Below are 20,612 nucleotides of genomic sequence, written 5' to 3' on the forward strand. Positions count from 1 at the left end.
GTGAGGTAGAGTGAAACATAAACAGATTTTTATCCAGTTAATATAATGGGACATTCTTTTCTTGGTGCGTAAGACAGTCGGGTTTTATCTAAAGCTGTTGTATACATCCTCACAGCACCAGTAACACCATCGTGAAGCGTACTATCTATCACTAAAGCTGCACTATCGTCTCAGGGTCCTGAAAGTAGCCAGTCATCGTGGAGAAATTCCAGGGGCAAGACCACATCCCCGCAGCATCCGCACTTACCCACTGATGTCGTCTCCTTCTGGTGGATTAGAGGGGATTTGTTTGGGAAATCCCCTGCACCTCTGGATTTAGTCACACAGACACTCCCTGCATTAGATCAGGTCTTTATTTGGCTCTGCAGTCGTAGGTGCTGTGGGGAGGAACCTTGTTGTTGTTTCGGTCATGTTCTCTCCACTGACCACACATGAGCATGAGCATGTCTTTGCTCATCTGTCTACTCCTCTAATCTATTTTCTCTAACCACCCCCCCCTTGCAGATGCAGCCTGGCATCCCTGCTCACCATCGCCCTCCATGGTAAGCTGGAGTACTACACCAGTATAATGAAAGACCTGCTGGTGGACCTGATTGACGCCTCGGCCTCGAAGAACCCCAAGCTGATGCTGCGTCGCACGGAGTCGGTTGTGGAGAAGATGCTGACTAACTGGATGTCCATCTGCATGTACAGCTACCTCAAGGTGAGGATGAGAAATGAGACCAAATGGAATCATGGAACATAGTCTTAACAGCAGCTAACTCTAGTGATGCTTGAGTGTCACTTCTCAGGCTGTTTAGTCTGACTTAACTTAATTTAAGTTCTTGTGGGTAACAGTTAGGGTTTTACTGGCAGACATTTAATATACTACCATTACTACAGGCCATGTCTCTGTAGCAGCTGGAACAAATGTGCTTTTTGTGCCAAAAGAACACTTGTGCACTCCTACAGGCCGGATTAAGAGTTAGGGTTAAAGGTCCAATGTGTAAGAATAAGTGATATTTAATGGTGAGACTGGACCATAACAGCGTTTCTCATCCCTCCATTTCCCAAATATGTCAAGAGACTATTTTGGCCTTCGCATACCAGAAAGAATCTGAAATATCCTAGGGTTGTAGGAAGCGTATCTGACAAAAAAAGATTGTGAGAACTCGAGCTTGAAGTGGTTTTAAGGACTTGTGTCTCCCTTAATATGATATGGGAGAATATGAGAACGAAAGAGGAGGAGGAGAGGAAGAGTGGTTGCAGTGACATTGCTGCTCCTCCCAGCAGTCTGATGTTTGACTCGGTTGTTGACATTCTTCAGGAGACAGTGGGTGAGCCTTTCTTCCTGCTGCTGTGCGCAATCAAGCAGCAGATCAACAAGGGATCGATAGATGCCATCACAGGAAAGGCCCGCTACACCCTCAACGAGGAGTGGCTGCTCCGCGAGAACATTGAGGCCAAGCCACAGGTCAGATAACTCACTTACTGTCTGTTCATCCTTCACAACCTCGGTGTTCCCTCAGTGGAGCTCAGAAATCAATGTTAAACGCACAATGTTCAATTAAGTGGAGGGGGCCAGAAAAGTTTGAGGTCCGCGATGAAATCCCAAAGCTTTGTGTTTGTCTTTGCAGAACATCAACGTGTCCTTCCAGGGCTGTGGCATGGACTCGCTATCAGTCAGGGTCATGAACACAGACACAATCTGCCAGGTGAAGGAAAAAATCATTGAAGCCTTTTATAAAAACCTGCCATTCTCCCAGTGGCCGCGAGCAGAGGACGTAGACCTGGGTAAGAGCACATTCTCTCTGATTATTTTCATCCTCTCCCTTTCCTCCCCTGGCCCCCCCAGATATAGTAATCTCCTTTGCAAAAGGTCAATTCCTCTCATGAAGCTCAGCTAACCTGAGGCTGCAATATAACAAATGACAGAATCCATCGAGGAGAGTGTACAGTCATAATCACAAAGAGTTATTGCTTTCAAAAGCTGTGGAGCCTGCAGAGCTGATTTGATTAATGGCTGAAGAATATTTCCATGGGTCGCGACACGGAGCGTTACAGCGCGGCTGCCCTCTGTCACACAAATATATTCCAAATTCAGGAGGAATTCTTTTAATATCACTTCCCCTCCCTTTCTCCTGATTCCTCTCCCTTCAGAGTGGTTTGACTCGGGCAGCAACAGCAAACTTCTGCAGGATCTGGATAACTCCTCGGTGATGGAGGACGGGCGAAAGAAGCTCAACACAGTCTTCCATTACCAGGTGTGTGTGTGTGCTTGTATTTCTTACCTCTTTAGGACCCTTTCTGGCATAAACACTGACCTTATCAGGACCAGCAGTCCTCACGGAGAGGCAGAACCTCCGTTCTGAGGAAGTTTACGGCTAATATTTGAACTGAGATTAGGTTATGGTTAGAGTTATTGGGTTATCAGACTTTGTTGGGGTTCTCCAAAATGAATGGGAGTCAACGCAGGTTCCTAAGAAGAACAGCTGCACAAACCTGTGTGTTTTCACACATTAGAAAGAGAGAAAGCAATGACTAAAGCGCTATAGCTACCACTTTGGCAATGGTGTCATAATTGCATTTTACAGGTCATTTAATGTAGCATGTAGCATACCTAAATAGTCTGAATTTATTAATAAAAATAATACAAAACATTTTTTGTAAACATTTTCTAACACTGGACATTTTTTGACATTTTTGTTATGTCAAAAAAAGAAAAAAGAGAAGTCATTTTGCAGGTTTTTGGTCACATGAGAGGGGAAAGCGCTCTTGTAGCTGTTCAGAATGCAGCTATTTGTAGCTGGGATGTAAAAGCACTCCACAGAGAGTACGGGATTGGCAATTTGTTTAAATATAGACCTGAACAATCAGAGTTTGTGGATGTTAAAGGGTGTCATGGAGCCGTTGCTGACTTTGGATAGTAAAATAAAGGGAGATTACTCATGAGTCATAGGGGTTTAAAATCATTCAGGCGCTAGTAGGACTTTCAACTTTCCATGTCACTTAACTCTATCGCCAAATGAATACATAAAAAAAAAAAAAGTACAACTCTATTTTGCTCTGTTTTAGGACCAACACAAACACACACAGACACACAATCATTCATACTCATATTCTCCACTAAATCTAACCCCAATCTGCATGTGTTTGAAATGTGGACGCCTTTTAAATAATTTTTAAGGACAAATAATGGAGAAAATAATGATGTTAGTGCTAATAAATGATGTATGTAACCTTTGTGTGTATACAGCAGTATTACACAGGCGGGCGGGGACCAGAGGCATTTATCCCGTCCATCTGCTGAGCTGGTTATTTTTACAGCAGCAGAATTGTCTTATAAAACTTTTCATGGGGGCTTCTTTGTGTTTTTCAGTCCTACTCGAAGACTAAGACAGTGTTGCTGTTGCCCCCGTCTGTTTTAAAACAAAAACAAATCACTTCCTGTGTGCAGTCTGAGAATGTTGACATGCGACACATGATCTAAACACTGTTATACTGAGAGCTACAGAGAGTTCTGTGGAGTTCATTGTATGAACTCATTTGACAATGTTGTAAATACAACAAACAGTTGTTAATATTTAAAAGTTACACACACTACAAAGTGATAAACTGTTTATAACAGTAGCATTGCATCAGCCACAAAAAAACCTTCTTAAAATCAGTTTAAGTGCTTAAACAACACTGCATAATTCACAATATAGCAGCTCGTCAATTTAAATTGCTATTCTAAATAGTTTTAAAAGTTTAAAAGAGTTTTCTTTTTGTTTTTTTTCAAGAGTTACGAGTGTTTAGAGTACCTCTACTGCAAGAAAAATAAATAAAGTCCTGGTGTCCAAATTAAGAATGCCCTTGTGTGTGTTTGCTTATGTCTGCGATGATTTGTGCTTGAGCAAGCACAAGCTCCGCGTCCCCTCGAACTCTGACCTCTTACCTGTACTTGTTAAGTGCTCTGTTTAGTTTTTGCTGAGCCATGAGGGACAGAGCTGAGAAAGCAGCGAGCCACGGCGTGTACAAACAGTCTGGGTTCACCGGCAAAGCTGTTCCATCCATTTTCGCCACAAGTCGACTTTAATGAGCACAGCCCCGGCTCACGCTGACTTTCCACCGCTGTAGATCCGCACAACACCGACACACGCTCGCACTCACACGGACAAATGCACCTCTCAGCACCACGCTGCCCCTAGAGGACCTGCTCAATAATGCTGTTCTGTTGCACCGTGTCTCACCCCTGACCCCATGCCCTCTGTCGTCTCTCATCTCTCCACCCTCTCTCCTTCTCTCTCCTCACAGATCCCAGAGGGGGCATCTTTGGCCATGAGCATGAAAGACAAGAGAGAGAACACCCTGGGGAGAGGTATGTCACCTTTAAATACACCAAACCCCCCCCCCCCCGTCGCCGTGTCACCCACACTTACCCACACTTGGATAAATACACTTAATCACAACAACGGCGCACATGAGGAACACGATACGCCCGCGTAAACACGCGTGAAACCGCACACTCCCCCCGCATCCCGAAAGACGCACCGCAGCCATCCAAGCACACTTCCACCTCATTAATCACAACACTTAGTCTCGTGCTTCGCGCGGGGGTTACGCTCCTTGCTTCATTCAGAGCTCTTTCTCTTTCTTTTTTTCATGTTATAGATGTATTTCATTAGCAAAATGTCAGCTTGTAGGGGGGAGGGGGGGGGGGGGGAGAGAGCGACACTCGTTGGCACATTGTCCAGCCTCAAGCTGTAATATAATGACCTACGCTGCCCGTTGACAGATGAGTTTACATACAGCCTTTAATGGGCTTGTTCATTTATTGTCTAAAGGTCTACCTTTCATAATCAGTGCCAGACCAGAACTCAGTTCTGCCGCAGCTCTGTCCGTCAGAGCCTCCTCCTTTTCATTCGCACTGTGCCAAAAATAGGCCTAACGTGGCCCAAACTTGGCTCCGTCTTCAAAGCGTCAATGCCGGGGGGTGTTGTGAAAGTGTAGTGCTCCCTGGCTAATATAAAACACTGTCCTGTCTGCCTGTGATCCATGCTGAGGGTCTGGACTGTGGCCCCGCTGGGCAGGTGGAGCATCACTGGCAGCTGTAATGAGAACACAGACAGTTCACTGTCTGTGTTCACTGTGTTTGGACATCCGTGTACATGCTTCCTCACAACTGCTCATACATTTGTATGAGTGTGTTTGTATGCAGACCTATGTATAAACCAGTGAGATTTAATGCTCCTTTCCCGGCGTTGGTCGAGCATTACCATCTCATTACACCGGCTCCAGAGCCAATCACAGACTCCGTGTGTCTGTCTCTCCTAATCTCTCTCTTTTTCTCTCTCCTTTCACTCGTAATCTTTCTCTTTCATTCCCTCAGACAGCTCCCCTCCCCGACCAGCCCACAGTCCACCTTAATCACTTTCTCCTCTTGCATGTACTCTATCTCTCCTGCTCTCCTGTCAATCTCTCTTTTGTTGTGTTTTGTTTTTTCTCTCCCCCTCTCTCCCTCCCCGTGTGTCACACTCCTCTGTGGTCTCCCTCCTCCCTCGTCTCCAACTTGCTGATTGCACATTGTTTCACGCTGTGTGTTTCTTTTTTTGTCTCTTCCCCTCTCTAGTTAAAGATCTGGATACAGAGAAATACGTACATTTGGTGAGTATGTGCTCACAGGTAATCATAGTGTTTTCTTTAACAGTTTACTGCCAGAGCTTTTCCTGTGCGTGGCATTTAGACGGCTCGGAGCAGGCCTGGCGACAGAGAGAGAAAAGGGGGTGAATGGAGGTGAAAAAGGAAAGCTGCTGAGAGGACATGACAGCACTAATGCTGCTTAAGCTCTTTTATAAACGTCAGCTAAGATATGGGCCCTTTGACTTCAGAATAATGAGTTCTTTGGAAGACAATTTCCCGGGTGACTAGTTAGTTTGACAGAACAGTTCCATCGTCCTTTTTTTGACACAAGTAACTGGGAATTTTTTTATTTTTTTGCCCCCTGCCCTGATTTAGACCTGTGTGAGCAAGTCAAACACATGATCCTGTACATGGCAAGAAAGAAAAAAGCAGAATTTCCCAACTTCACTTCCTCAATTCTGTTATTCAGTTCTCCATAATACTGTGATGTGGTTTCTGGATCATGTTTCTAATGCATCAAAAACAAAAACAAAAATGAAAATCCCCTCAAACAACTGAGACAGCAGAGACAATATTCAGTTGAGCTCTCTCGTGGGGGCTCATTGTCGCGGGTAGAGTATGTTGACCTTTGGCCTCTGTTGTGTTCCAGGTCCTACCTCATGATGAGCTAACGGAGAATAAGAGGTCACACAGACAGAGTCACCGCAAGAAAGTCCTGCCTGAAATCTACCTGACACGTTTGCTCTCCACCAAGGTGAATACTAGTCATCTACGTTCACCGGCCACTTTATTAGGTACACATTATAAAGTGACAGGAGTGGCAGCCGGTGTTGTCCTCTGCTGCTGTAGCCTGTCTGCTGCAAGGTTTGATGTGTTGTGCATTTACTGATGATCGTCTTCATACCTTAGCTGTAATGAGATGTTATTTCAGTCACTGTTGTGAGTAATACAACACTCCCGGGGATCTAAAACCAGTTTAAACCTGGCTTTTGAGTGGCTTTTTGACCAATGGGAATGTGTTTCATCAGCAATGGTGACCAGTCGTGACATCACTCTGAGCTCCTGTTTTTAAGCCTTGAGATTCTCAATTTTCAGTGACCTTGGGTTTCGTGAGAGTCGCTTTATAAATCTAAGTCATTATTATTAGTATTATTAGTATTATTATTATTATTATGATGATTATTATCAGTATAATATATAGTAGTATAATAATAACAATAATGATAATAATAATAATAATAATAATAATAATGACAATAATAATAGTAATAATAATAACAGTAATAACAATAATAATAATAATAATAATAATAATAATAATAATAATCAGCACCCTGTTGAGGTTTTACAACCGAAGGTTTTCAGACGTCACCTGCCACCAGGCTCCAGCTGTCAATCACACTGGTGTCCAGTCATATGTGCCTTCCTTTATCCTTATCCTTTATCTGTTTTTCTGTAAATGTGAACATAATACTGACGATGAAGACCTGAAACTAGCAACTAAGACCAAATAGTAGGCTAACGTTTGCATAGACTTCCATACAAACTGACCAATGGAGTCGCCCCCTGTTGGCTATTCAATATATCCTTACTTCCAGGATGGCTTCAGCCAGCAAACTGGATGACCACGTCTACGTTTTTATGTACGGTCAATGCTCCTGAGTCAAATTACTAATTTGATTACATTAATTACATTATTAATTACAAATTAGATTTTTGTCAGCTTCAGCTCCAATAGTGAGAAGACGATACCCGGGTGTACACGTTAATTTCTCCTATTTCTTGTTGATATTTTGGCAGTCTGGTCATTCTCCTCTGACCTCTGGCACCAACGAGGCATTTTCTGCACAGAGAACTGCTGCTCAGCGGATATTTTTCTTCCTTGTCAGACCATTCTCTGTAAACCCCAGAGATGGATGCACGTGAAATTCCCAGTAGATCAGTAGTTTGTAAAATATTCACAGCAGCCCATCTGGCACCACCAACAACAAGTCACTGAAATCACCTTTTTCCCCCATTCTGATGCTTGGTTTGAGTTTCATGTCGACCTGCCTGAGAACACTGAGTTGCTGCCGTGTGATTGGGTGATACAGTATTTACGTTAATCATAATTATCAGTTGAACAGGTGAACCTCATGAAAAGTTACTGCTCCATTTCACATTTCTCACTGTGAGCCACCTTTTTCCTCTTCATCTCCACAGGGAACCCTTCAGAAGTTCCTGGATGACCTCTTCCAAGCCATCCTTAGCATCCCGCCCGAACGCCCTCCTTTAGCTGTCAAGTATTTCTTTGACTTCCTGGAAGAACAGGCTGACAAACGGGGCATCACAGACCCAGACACCCTGCACATCTGGAAAACCAACAGGTAAGATCACTTTTGTGCTACTTGGTTTACTCACTGCAAGTACAAGGCTGTAAACGTTAATCTTTTCCCCCTCTCGGTGCAGTTTACCTCTGCGTTTCTGGGTGAACATCCTGAAGAATCCTCAGTTCGTGTTTGACATTGATAAGACGGATCACATGGATGCCTGTCTGTCTGTCATCGCCCAGGCTTTCATCGACGCCTGCTCCGTTTCTGACCTGCAGCTCGGCAAGGTCAGTCTGTCTGTTGATCTGCTCACACTGTTCATTCAAGGTTTTTCAGAGTCTGTCACTGTGGCTGCCTCCCATATTACATTTCTTTCACATCATTTGTGGGTAAACAAGAACATTTTCTTATATGTAATAATGTCTACAATACAAAATGTGTAGAATTAGCTACCAGCATTGTGATTTCTTTGACTCTGTAAAAGCAAGATGAGTTGTGGAGGTTAAGTCATTGTAGTTGAGTTGACTAGTTTGGATGGATTTTGTTGCTTCTAATTCACTCTTAATGGAGCAGTGTCGAGTGCTGCTGATCTGCATTTTGGGATTGAGAAATGTTCAACAATCAGCCTGAGCGTCAGATGATCATGTTATGCAAATATTGTAATATTATAAGTAACAGGTGCTAACCAATCACTTTAATGCATGGATCACAAACAATACACGGCTCTCAGACAAACTTGTAATCCTGCCCGCTGTCGAGCATTAAAGCGACGCACACACCTGTGAGTCCCGATATCCTCAACCTGTGTGAGGAACAGGGATTCCAACATCTACCTAGATTTGGAACCAGTCCTGTCTCGATACACTCACAGCAGTTTTGACGTCTTATTCAATCCATCTTTGTCGACGGCACTCTGCGAGTTCATTTACTGATGCCGTGCAATGAAGTCGCCAACTTAACTCCAAATCCTCTTGTGAGCGTATCAAGGCAAACTGCTCGACCAAGACAGATGTAGAGTCCCTGTTCCTCCCATAGGTTAAGGCTAAGGGGGGCTCTACAGACAGATTTATGGATGTTTACTCAGTAAGTGTCAGGATATCCATCTGTCTCCTTCGCTCTGCTGAGCCGCTGAAAACCTCCGATCTCTCATACAGGAGCGATTATTATAACTACCTCATCTACCTGATTAAACGCATGGTTGAGTAAAGGTTATAGATCTGTGTCTCTCATCTGTCTGTCTCTGTGTATACCTGTCTCACACACCTCCTCACCCAAAGCCTTCAGACTGTAAGCTCCATGTTATTTCAGCCCAGTCAGCCCATCCAAGGTCATGAGCACCAGGGATCCCTCTTGGTGTTGTGTTGTGTGTGTGTGTGTGTCTTTGTCTATGCGTGGAGACGTGTGCGCTCGCATGTCAGAGTCCTCGCTGCTCACAAATCCGTCTAATCCCTCAGACACCGCGACCCTGAGCGCGCTCTGCTTCCTGTCGTTCTCTGACTGACTTCCTCCCGGGAGGAAGTGGAGGACTCATCAAATAATGCTCCCCTTTCACTGGGAAACTGAACTGATTTATATATTTGACTCGTGTGCCAAAGCCAGTGCTCTGAACAGCGGCGGTATCCACATGTACTCGCATGCAGTCTCACATATGTTCTCGCTGACATAAAACCAGCAGCTGTCAGACATTTTTGCTCAGTGTGTGTGTGTGTGTGTGTGTGTGTATCTGCCGCTCATTAACATGTTGCATCTGGCTTTTCGAGCACAGTCGCACGGAGTCAACAGGTTCAAGGATCCGGCTGCTTTTTCCTCCTGTGTCAACATGACGCAACCCGATGTTTACCTCAGGTGTAGAGTACACCAGGGGAGTCTGGGAAATACCTTGTTCCTTCTGTCAGGATGGAATGAAATGTAACGGCAACTGCACGACCAGAACAGTTGAAACGATGTAATGTAGGAAAAAAAAGCTTTAAGATTTGTTCTGGGCTGTCAGTAATCATTCAGATTCAGTCCATCTTTGCCTCCACAGAGAGTAACAGCACATCTTCGACAGCTTTTGTAGATACTGAGGAAGGGCCAGCAGCAGTGATTGATGCAGCAGCGTTTCACTGTATGTTACAGCTGGGCCTGTTTCTGCTTCATTTTGTTAAATTTGAATTATTTTACATATAAACAAGCCCATGTTCTGTGACAGGCTACTTAGTAAGCATAGCTCCCAGCTTGCTGCTGCCCTGGCAAACAATCAACCTGTCCTCCAACTGAAATGTAACTATGAGTCGTTTTGGCCAACGCCTGAATACGAGCCTTAAGTACTTTTGTGGCACACCAGTATTTTTCAACTCAACTATGCATAAGTGTTAGGCTGGGCAGTGAGATATAGACAATGACACTGTGTGAAAGTCTAACGCACACGTGTGTTGATCACACCATAGTACAACGCTTTGACCACTAAGCGAACTGCCAATGGAAACCTCATTGAAGCTACTTGATGACAACACAGATTGCTGTTATTTATACTACCACTAGGGGCAGTACAACTGCATACAACCCATAGTTGTGTTTCGTTGGAGGTTGGACGGTCTCTAAACAATGCTGTTGGCTGCTTAGGAGGAAGTGGTGGGAGTTGTGTGAGCCACAGATGCTATCCATCCATCCGCTTTATCCTCCGATGATTGCTGTGCCAATCACAGCTGACAAAGGGCAATAGGTGGGGTACACCCTGGATAGGTTGCCAGTCCATCACAGGGCCACATATGGCGCATTTTGCGATCTCGCGATCGCCGGCCCTGGTAGTTGTTAATTGAGATTAACCCACGTTTTTAGGATTGTTAAGTAGTTTTAAGTGATCTACAGTTTGGCACTGTTCGGCTTGATTTGTGTGTGGGACGTCTCTTCCTGTGACGGCACTCTGGCCAGTCAGTGGCCAGCAGTCTGACCAATCATCACATAGTACCTGCTTAAGCATGCTTTTGGAACCTCACCTGAGCAGGTACTAAAAATAGTAATGGAAATGCGCCAATAGAGAAAAACAACCATTCACTCTCACACACACACCTACGGTCAATTTAGAGTGTCCACTTTGCCTAATCCCCAAATCCATACTTTGCAAAAGTTAAAGATGATATATGTAAGACATGTATTATATTAAGAATATATTAAGAATACAATGGCCATGATGTTTCATCAGAGATTTAGGGCAAATTAAATTCAAATTTAATCATGATTCAGCCAGTAAATTCACAAAATAAATCATGTTTATGTTTTGGCTTGGTGTTTTGGTCTTTTGTGCCAACTACCGCCACAAAAACGCATCTGGTAGCACTTCAGCATACGGGATGCCATCAGGACAAGCAGAGAGCAGAAATCATGAACGATGTCAAACCTAAAAAGCCCCAGTACCCCTCTCAAAAATGCCTCGACTAGACGGGAAGAAAAGCAAGGGTCTCAGTGGTGATGCCCTAAAATATAGACGACTCAAGGTGGAGAGGACGTTGAATACAGACATGCTGGTGTGGATACTTTTCTCGCTTACAGGGAAGTAAAAACAGAATGTCAGCCAAGGTTAACTAGTGCTCTTTCTCTCTTTTCTCACGGTGGGACAGTTACACCAGCGCAGTACAGCGTCTTTCGTGTTTTCGGAAAGTCTGGCAACCTTGAAATGTCCTCATTTGGGATTTAATCAACCATTTTACACATTAAAGGTCACTGATGTACATATTTTACATGTATCACCTCGAACAAGCGATTTAACAGGGGCATTAAAAGCCTCCGTTATATGATCATATCATAACATCAAATATCAAGGGCAGTTTCAGATATTTCAAGGACATTTTGCCCCAGCTTTGCTCGTTTCTGCCATACATGTGAGAGTGTGTGTGTGTGTGTGTGTGTGTGTGTGTGATGGCCATGGGACAGGGGAGTGAGGAGTGAAGAGCATGGGTTTCTGGATTAGCACAGCGGAGGTGAGCGAGTCCGCAATCCTCGCTGTTTCCACGGAAACCATCTTATCTGGCAAAATGCAGACGTGGAGGGCCACAGGGTCACAGGAGGGTTACCGGGCAGATGGGCAAACAGCAGGAAGTGACCTTGCGGACAGGAAGAGAGAGGGTCCCGTATCAGTGGGAGTGACTGTAGCCACAGTCATTCAGTCCCCCCAACACCTTTTCACAAACACACACACACACACAAACAAACAAACGCATATTAGCTGACACAAATAACTCTTGACACATAGAAATATTAAGGTGCATCGTAGGCACATTCCCTGATCCTAAAAGCTGAGTCTCTTTTACTCTGTCCTACTTTCTCTCTCTCTCTCACACACACACCTGACACAAACATGCACACACACACACACACACACACACACACTCACTCACAACAGTAGTCGCCACTTAAACCTGTATATGCCGTCTACCTCTTAGCCCCTGCTACTTTTCCTTGTGCTTGAATAAGCAGAAGAGCGAGAGCCTGAAGTGACTGTGAAGAAAGTGGCAGACGCATGAAGGAGTCTTGCCTTTTTAGACTGGAATGTTCTCTCTCTCTCTCTCTGGCTCTGGACTTCAGGTTTAGACGAGGTCGTCGAGAAATAACATCCAGTTTAACTGATCAGCTGTTTATAAGACACCAGGGGTAGAGGAGTTTGTAAAAGTGGAAGTAGCAAAACTGCTTTGTAATACTGTGGTACTGTTAGTACTGATAATCTGAGATTGGGAGTAAAAGTCACACATGTGTAAATCTCAAGTCTTAATCTTCAAATCTCAAGCAAGTCAAGAATATAGAAGATGAAGATGATTTCCATAAAATGCTAAAAGACTAAAATACTGACATCAGGCCTGCATCATTAAACCGCGGCAAAGCTTTTGACCCACCAAGACGTTAACTAGTGTTATCTTAAAATAGCAGCAAACTGACTTCCTGTCTCACCTTCCTTTGTGGGATTTGAAGCGTCTTAATGGAATTTCCTGTAGTGGTGTATGTGTTCAGTTGCCAGGTTTGTACACAAGGACGCAAAAGTGGACATCCAATGTTTCACAAACAAATTGTAACGGTAACTCTTTGATATTTGAGAAAATATAAGTCATTTCGAGGCATTTTATTCAAGTCTAAGTCGAGTCTCAAGACCTCAAGTCAGGTCACGTTACTCACGTCCTCCACCTCTGCTGATAATATTGATTTCATAAAACAGAAGTATTACCAGTAGGGCTGCAACAAAGGATTCTATTTATTATCGATAACATTCTGTTGACTAATGAGGTGATTCATCGATTAGTTGCTCAGGCCAGAAAAAGAAACCAAAGAAAATTGATCCGTGTTTCCTAAATCTCCAAATGATGATTATTTTTCATTAGACACTATTGAAATTATAGCTGAGATCAGAGAAACAGTCAAATTGATTAATGGATAATCACAATAGCTGTGTGTTATTTAAAGAGAGCTTCTTAAATGTGAATATTGTCTTAATTTCTTGCTCCATATAACAAAGAAATCATTAAAAACTGCTCCATTTTGGTTTGTGGGCAAAAAACAAGACATTTGAGAACCTCATTATTTCCAGGGTTGACAAACACTGATCAACATTTTCTGATATTTTAAGGACGAAACGATGACAGATGAATCGATTATGAAAATAATTGTTAGTTGCAGCTCTAATATATATATATATATATATATATATATATATATATTTCTTTCTATTTCTTATTTTTTTCATGTTGTTTCACTGCATTTATTCTCACTCTCCACACCTGCCCCGTGTAAATGTCGCCTGATGACACAGATTCCAAAAAACTGCCGTACCGAGAAACAGAGAGAGAGAGAGTCGTGGGGAGCTGACATGAGCTTGATCAGCATCGCGTGGATTTACTGTAACTAACGTTACGTAACGTTTATATTTAAAGGTCACACACTGCAGCTTTAATTTCATGTTAACATACACAGTACATCCTTTGTCTACAGTCTTTGATTTCTCTCTCATTTTGTCATAAACTGCAACAGACAGAAAGTGCTTTGTATAAAAAAAATGAAGCATAAAATTAAACCCAAAGTCCAATTGCCTGAAACTACAGCTTAACTACAGTAATTTAGTTGGTGCAAAGGGCCTCATTGTGTGACCCGTTTATTTACAGCAAGGCATCTTCATTTTTATAGCCCAAGTCAATCTGCTTTACATAAAAAAACAAAACAACAGTTAAAAGCTGGAACTGAACAATTTGAAGAAATCCCAATTATAATATAAACAGAGTACAGAAACGTGAAATATGACAATGCAGCATAAAACAATAATTTAAAAATGTAAAAATTTGAAATATCTAATTAAGCAAATGTGCAGTGCAGCAAAAGAGAAAAGCAGTGTTTTTTAACCTAGATTTAAAAAAAAATATTCACATTTGGTGCTGATTTCAGTTCCACTTGTGTGCAGCACAACAACTCCACCATGACCATGTTTGGTCTGAACTCTTGACCTGAGTCAGACGTTTTATAGTCTTTATAATAATTATGTGTAGTTAGTGATTTGTAGACGAGCAGCAGACGTTTAAAGTCTGTTTTATAACTGACTGGGAGTCAGTGTGAAGACTTTAAAACTGGAGTCATGTGCTCTAAATCCTTTTTGTTTTGCTGCTTTCTGAATGAGTTGCAGCTGTGTCCTGTGATGATGAACGATTAATTAAAGTTTCAGTTCGGGAATTTTAATGACACGCGGCCCATAATAGTGCGCAGTCGTAACATAACAGAGCTGAGGTCATATCTTCTAATTCAGCCCTCGATCTTGTTAGCTTCCAGTTTCATTTCCAACTTTTATTTTCCTGTTTGTATCTCGGGCTCTGCCAAGGCATTTATAAGGTCAGAGTCAGTCGCTATCAAGCTTGTTTGAATTCAGTCCAGAGCGCCGCACGAGCAGATGCACACCAGGCCAAAATAATGTTAGTTAAAACTCTGACATGACTGAAATGTGTGTGTGTGTGTGTGTGTGTGTGTGTCCTTCTTCTTCTAGGACTCCCCTACCAACAAGCTGCTGTATGCCAAGGAGATCCCAGAATATAAGAAGAGAGTGCAGTGCTACTACAAGCAGATACAGGAAATGCCGCCTCTGAGCGAACAAGAGATGAACGCTCACCTGGCGGAGGAGTCACGGGTGAGTCACCTGAACGGTTCCCTGCTCTCCTGTGTGTTTGTTCTGATGATGGAATGTTTCATCTAACACTGTTGTTGTTGTTGTTGTTGTTGTTGTTTCTCTGCCGTGTAGAAATACAGAAATGAATTCAACACCAACCTGGCCTTGACGGAAATCTACAAATATGCCAAAAGATACAGACACCAGGTGAGAGATGATATGAGTGTCCCTCTGATGTCAGATTCAGATTAGATACCGCATGCGTGTCGTGTTTAGACCGGCCTCTGTCTGCTGCTGCTGCTGCTGTTCTGAGTTTCACAGATTGCTATCGCAGTGAGATGGTGGGAGATTACGTGCACGTTGAGCGATGCATCAAACTTACTGACTTACAATGTGTCGCTCAATCTGAGTAGATGTTCTCTTTAGATAAAGTTAGGTTGTTTGAGGTACAATGTCTTTATTGTATTTTTCATCCATCCACTCGTCTTCTACCGCTTTATCCTCCACACGAGGGTCGCGGGGGAGCGCTGGTGCCGATCCCAGCTGGTGCAACCTGGACAGGGACACACATAGAGACAAACAACCATTCACTCACCTCAATTAAGAGTGTCCAATTTACCTAATCCACAAATCTGTATGTTTCTGGACTGTGAGAGGAAACTGGAGAACAAGAATATCGGAAGACAAAAACATAAATAACAAGCAAGGATATAGAAAATTAATGAATAAAACAAACAGGTGTGCTTCCTGCCATCTGTCTCTATATTTGTGTACACTCAGGTATCAATGTCCTCTTTAGTTTACTCCATACTTTTAATCAAGTCCATAAATTACCCCCACAAAGACTTCTTGCTTACACTTCAAGATATAACTTGATACTATTTGGTTAAAACCCCCGTAAAGCAGGGGCCTCAAACTCAAACCCAGGATCTGGGGGTCAGTGAACTTCTCGCCTGGTATGTAGGATGATACCACACAGAATTTCAATGTAAAAATATCAATATTTTCTGTGACAATAAGAAAAACAAACTCACTAAAAACTAAATAAAATCAAAGTAACAGCACAGAAAAGTCTGAGACTTTGGTTTTTTTGCATTGAACAGACTGAGGTCCATCAGTGTAATTATGTTTCTCTGGATCAAACCCAAGAAGAAACCTTTTTGGAACCGATTTAAAAATGATTCTCTCTATCACAGCCTGCAGTTCCTCCCAAAATGTTCTGATTTTATTCCACTCCCAGATACAATGAAATGACATTAAACCATTAAATGTATCTGGTGTTCCATAGGTTTGCATTAACATTTGTATTGTAGTCGTCTAAAATTTGCATTTATTGTTTGTTTATTGACATCTTTCCTCCATCTTACAGCTGACTGCCCTCTACTTAGCCCCTGTGTCTTCAATCCACACGAGTCAAGCTTACAGAAAACATAAAATGCCAGCAGGAACACACGAGGAGCAAAAAGAGATTTTAATCATGAAGCCTCATCTAATAAAATATCTCTATCATCTTGTAATCACAACTTCTTGGTTTTTGCAGCCGTACAATAAGCCTTTTATGACTTGTTTAACAGAGGTGTCACCATCTTACAGACAAACCAGCCAGAACATGCACTTTTAAGTTCTAAAGAGCCAGTTTAGTAGAAACAAACAAAGACGAGTAGTTTCGCCCACATGTGCATGAACCGAGGAAGAAGAAGAAGAAGAACTGCCGAGAGTTTAGAGAGTCTTAACATCCTTTGTGCTCTGTGAATTCTTTCACATAAAAAAACCCGTTTGTCGCTTTATCTCGCTGTTAGACTTTTCTACGAGTGTTAGGGCCAAACTGTAAGGAGAATAAAGTCGTTATATTATGAGAATAAAGTCGTAATCTTTCGAGAACAAAGTTGTAATCTTTCGAGAATAAAGTCGTAATCTTTTGAGAATAAAGTCGTAATCTTTCGAAATTAAAGTCGTAATCTTTCGAGAATAAAATCGTAATCTTTCAAGAATAAAGTCGTAATCTTTCGAGAATAAAGTTGCAGTCTTTCAAGAATAAAGTTGTAATCTTTGGAGAATAAATTTGTAATCTTTGGAGAATAAAGTCGTAATCTTTTGAGAATAAAGTCGTAATCTTGTCCAATGTCCAATCAAGTGTCAAACACATTGTTAAACTAGTGTGAACAGTTAAAGGTCTAATCTCATCTAATGATCAGTGGAGACTGACTTTCACAAACAGATGACTCCTGTGCCTCTGCTTTCACAAGCACTTCATGGAACCTTGGAGGCCTTTGTGTAGCAGACAGGATGTAAACTGTCTCTCTCTCTCTCCCTCTCCCTCTCTCCCTCTGACATTTCCTCCTCCTTTGTTTGCTCAGTCGTAATCTTACGCCTCAAAACTCACGTACGTTCAGGCTACTGTAAAAAAAAAACATGTTGGCACAAGATGGTGTCAAAGTACGTACAAAATACTTATTTTAAAGCTAAAAACCAAACAATTACAAGTAAAAATACACCTACACAAACATACTTACTGGTAGTATATTCAATTTCTGCCAATGTTCATCTGAAAAACCTGGTGCATCTTCCAACCAGCAGCCATTATTCTGTGTCCTGTGCAGTTTACTCTCTTTATCCACCAGCGTTACACAGTATATCAGTTTAATGACGAGTGTGAAGTTGCAGCTTTGTGTCTCCTGTTTCTCCCTCTTCAGGCCCTTTGCTGTCCTCCCCCGTGCCTCCCTCACTGCTGTAACTAGTCTCTGGAGAGGTTTAGTCAGTGGTGACTGGGCCTTTAATGGAGCATGCTTGTGATAATACACTTACGCTGCTTTCCTCGTGTCTTGCTACTGTACTGATGTAGGCCAGCGGGTTTAGACTCTGATTCACGGGGCTCTGTGAATGGCCCCTGATTGCCTATTCTCTCGCCCCAGCTCAGCGCGCTCTGCCTGGTAGCACACTGTCGCTAAGAGCCCATAAATCCCACTGACACGGTGACAACTACTGGGCATGAAAAACAGAGCAGATGTGGGTTTTGTAAATATGTGAAGAGCGAGGGCTTTTGTGGTGTGGAGGCATGCGTGAAGCCTGGAGAGTGGAGAGGAGGCTAAAGCACTTTACTGGTTCCACTGCTGCTGCCACTCTCTCTCTCCTCTTTTCTTTCTCTGTCCAGGCAGGTGGTTGATCTCCTCCCTCCTTCAGATAGATGGATGGATAGAAACAAGTTAACAAATCTCTCAGGATGGTGTAACTCTGTAAAATGTGCACCACAGCGACCTTTAGCGTTTAGAGCGGTTACTGCAGATGAAAACACTGCCGGGGGCGGGATTGTTGGATTTTTCCAAAAATACAGCGCTTAAACCTGACATTACACAGTTAAACACAAGCATAAGTGTCTCATCATCTGTTCTAGTTTTATAAATTTAACCTTTTTGGTCAATTTTGGCACGTAAGCAACAGGCGGAGATTGCAGATTAATGTATGTCTGATTGAAAGCAAGGAGGCAACAATAATGGAGCATAAATACTACGTTAAATATCTACTATTGTCTGTTGCATCTCCACTGCAGACCCTTGTTTTTCTTCTCCTCTGGTCGAGTCATTTTTGAGAGGTGCACTGAGGCTTTCAAGGTTAATTCGACGAGGTTTGACCAGATTTGTGTTTTTTTTTGCAGCTTTTACTCAGTAACACAGTAAAGAGCAGTGTAGGGCTTTCATTTTTTTTGAAGGAAGTGACTTTGACGTAGATTTTTTTGGTCCATTTTTTTCATTTTCTTCAATCCCAACTTCCTCTGTTGTTGTGGGAATGAGGCATCTACCTCTGGATCCACTGTCTGATGATCAAATATCTCTGGCAATTAGTAAAAAAGTCATATATTGCGATATAATCGCACAACAGCTCTAGTGAGAGTGAGCACTTGGCACCATCTAGTGGACTGAAATTTATTTTGTGATGATAGTCCACAAAAAAGTGCTGAATAGTAATGTCGATAAAGAAATCAATAAAATAGAAAGCATAAAAACACAAAACATTTAAAAAACGATACAGAGAATAGTAAAAAACAAAGAAAAAAAACTAAAAATGGGAGTCCAGCTCAACCACCATGGAGTAAGAGTACGACTACTTCTCTATCACACACACATGAATGCTGAACAGCCACTGAACGTCCTCTTGTTTGTGTGTTCTTCTCGTCTCTGTCTACCCTCGGGTCAGGTGGTGAGCGCTCTGGAGTCCAACCCCACCGCGCGGCGCACTCAGCTGCACCACAAGTTTGAGCAGGTCATTGCTCTTGTGGAGGACAACATCTACGAGTGCTGCAGCGAGGCCTGAGCCGGCCCGCCTGCCTCTCTTCGACTCGCCACCTCTTCCTCCTGCTGACAGCTGCCTCTCTCTCTCTGTCTCTCCCTCTCCCTCTCCCTCTCTCTCACTCGCTCTCACCTACACAGTTACTGGGGAATGTCGGCCACTTGCTGAGTGCCGCTGTTATTCCCACAGACTCTAACAAAGTGGCAGAGCGAAGGGACTTAAATCTGTGTTCCTCCTTTCATCTGGGAACGCCGTGCAGAATCTCCCAAATGCTTCCCGGCGACACGGACAGACTGAATTCCAGTTTGACTCGGCTCTATGCTTTAGAGGGAATGTGTAGGAGCCTGGAGATGAGGCTCTTTTTTTTTTTTTTTTGTCTGGATGTCTTTACAGTTACTGGGAGCTACAGGAAGCCCTGGTGGCAATCTTTTAACGCACTGAACCCTTTTTTCCTGAAGGGAATGAGCCAATGATGCACTGTACTGTATTATAATGTCAATAGCAATATTTATAGATGTGTTATAATGCTTTCAGGTGGCCTCCTGTTTGCCAGGATGAGTAGAAACTCCTCCTGTCTCCTAAAGCCTGCACTGTTCTCAGGTGTGATTGACGACGGCTGACGTGCTGCCGTCGGCCGTCCAGACAGTGCGTCTCTTTGTGCTTTGCAGGTTGATGATGGAGGACGGAGTGGACGGACGAAAAATATAAATGACTGAATCAAATGGAATGTTTATGTGGTTCACTGGGAAGAGCTGCATCAGAAGAGGAGATGTGTCGATCGATCGTCAGTGTTCTTGTAAAAAAAAAAATGAATATCATGTTGGATTCCAGACCAATGTACAAGAGGGAAATTTACATATATGACATAAAAGTGAGGTCAATATAATCCCAGGAGAGCCTGTATTTGTGACGCCGTATGACCGTGTCCATGTGTGTGAAATGATTTAACAGTATTTAGGATTTTAAAATGTTGAATAATGACAACATTTATCATACACCAGTGTAAGAGTGCTTCATTTTCTTTTTAGAGTTTAGAGCATTATGGCAGAATGAGACACACTAGAAAATTCTGCGGCAAAATTTCAAGCGTGCCTGCTGTTCTTGCTGCCGATGTCGTCGGGTGCAGGACTTGTGCTGGTAAAGGAGTAACATTTGGGTGGATTGAATCTTAAAAACTTGAAGTATTCAAGTTATAGAGACTCAAAAGCCCCTCCCGAATCCCCCCCTCCCCTCCTCCTTCCACACACGTGCACACACACACGCACACACCTGTGCCTAACTGTCCAAAACCTGCATAAACACACAAA

The 20,612-nt window shown here is 42.8% G+C and overlaps 1 protein-coding gene across 1 annotated transcript in view; it reads left to right on the top strand.

Annotated features, from left to right (window-relative positions):
• plxnd1 (plexin D1) overlaps positions 1-20,300 on the top strand; it is a 99,317-nt gene extending 79,017 nt beyond the window's left edge. The window contains exons 25-36 of the mRNA XM_058642989.1: positions 505-703; positions 1,307-1,453; positions 1,617-1,773; positions 2,140-2,243; positions 4,276-4,339; positions 5,591-5,625; positions 6,251-6,355; positions 7,804-7,967; positions 8,050-8,197; positions 14,902-15,042; positions 15,154-15,228; positions 19,213-20,300. Coding sequence (XP_058498972.1) covers positions 505-703; positions 1,307-1,453; positions 1,617-1,773; positions 2,140-2,243; positions 4,276-4,339; positions 5,591-5,625; positions 6,251-6,355; positions 7,804-7,967; positions 8,050-8,197; positions 14,902-15,042; positions 15,154-15,228; positions 19,213-19,329 — 1,456 coding nt within the window. The 3' untranslated portion in view covers positions 19,330-20,300. The remainder of the gene's footprint in view (positions 1-504; positions 704-1,306; positions 1,454-1,616; positions 1,774-2,139; positions 2,244-4,275; positions 4,340-5,590; positions 5,626-6,250; positions 6,356-7,803; positions 7,968-8,049; positions 8,198-14,901; positions 15,043-15,153; positions 15,229-19,212) is intronic.
• The last annotated feature ends 312 nt before the right edge of the window (positions 20,301-20,612 follow it).

This window comes from Solea solea, chromosome 11 (genome assembly GCF_958295425.1).
Source record: "Solea solea chromosome 11, fSolSol10.1, whole genome shotgun sequence".
Lineage (NCBI taxonomy): Eukaryota > Metazoa > Chordata > Actinopteri > Pleuronectiformes > Soleidae > Solea > Solea solea.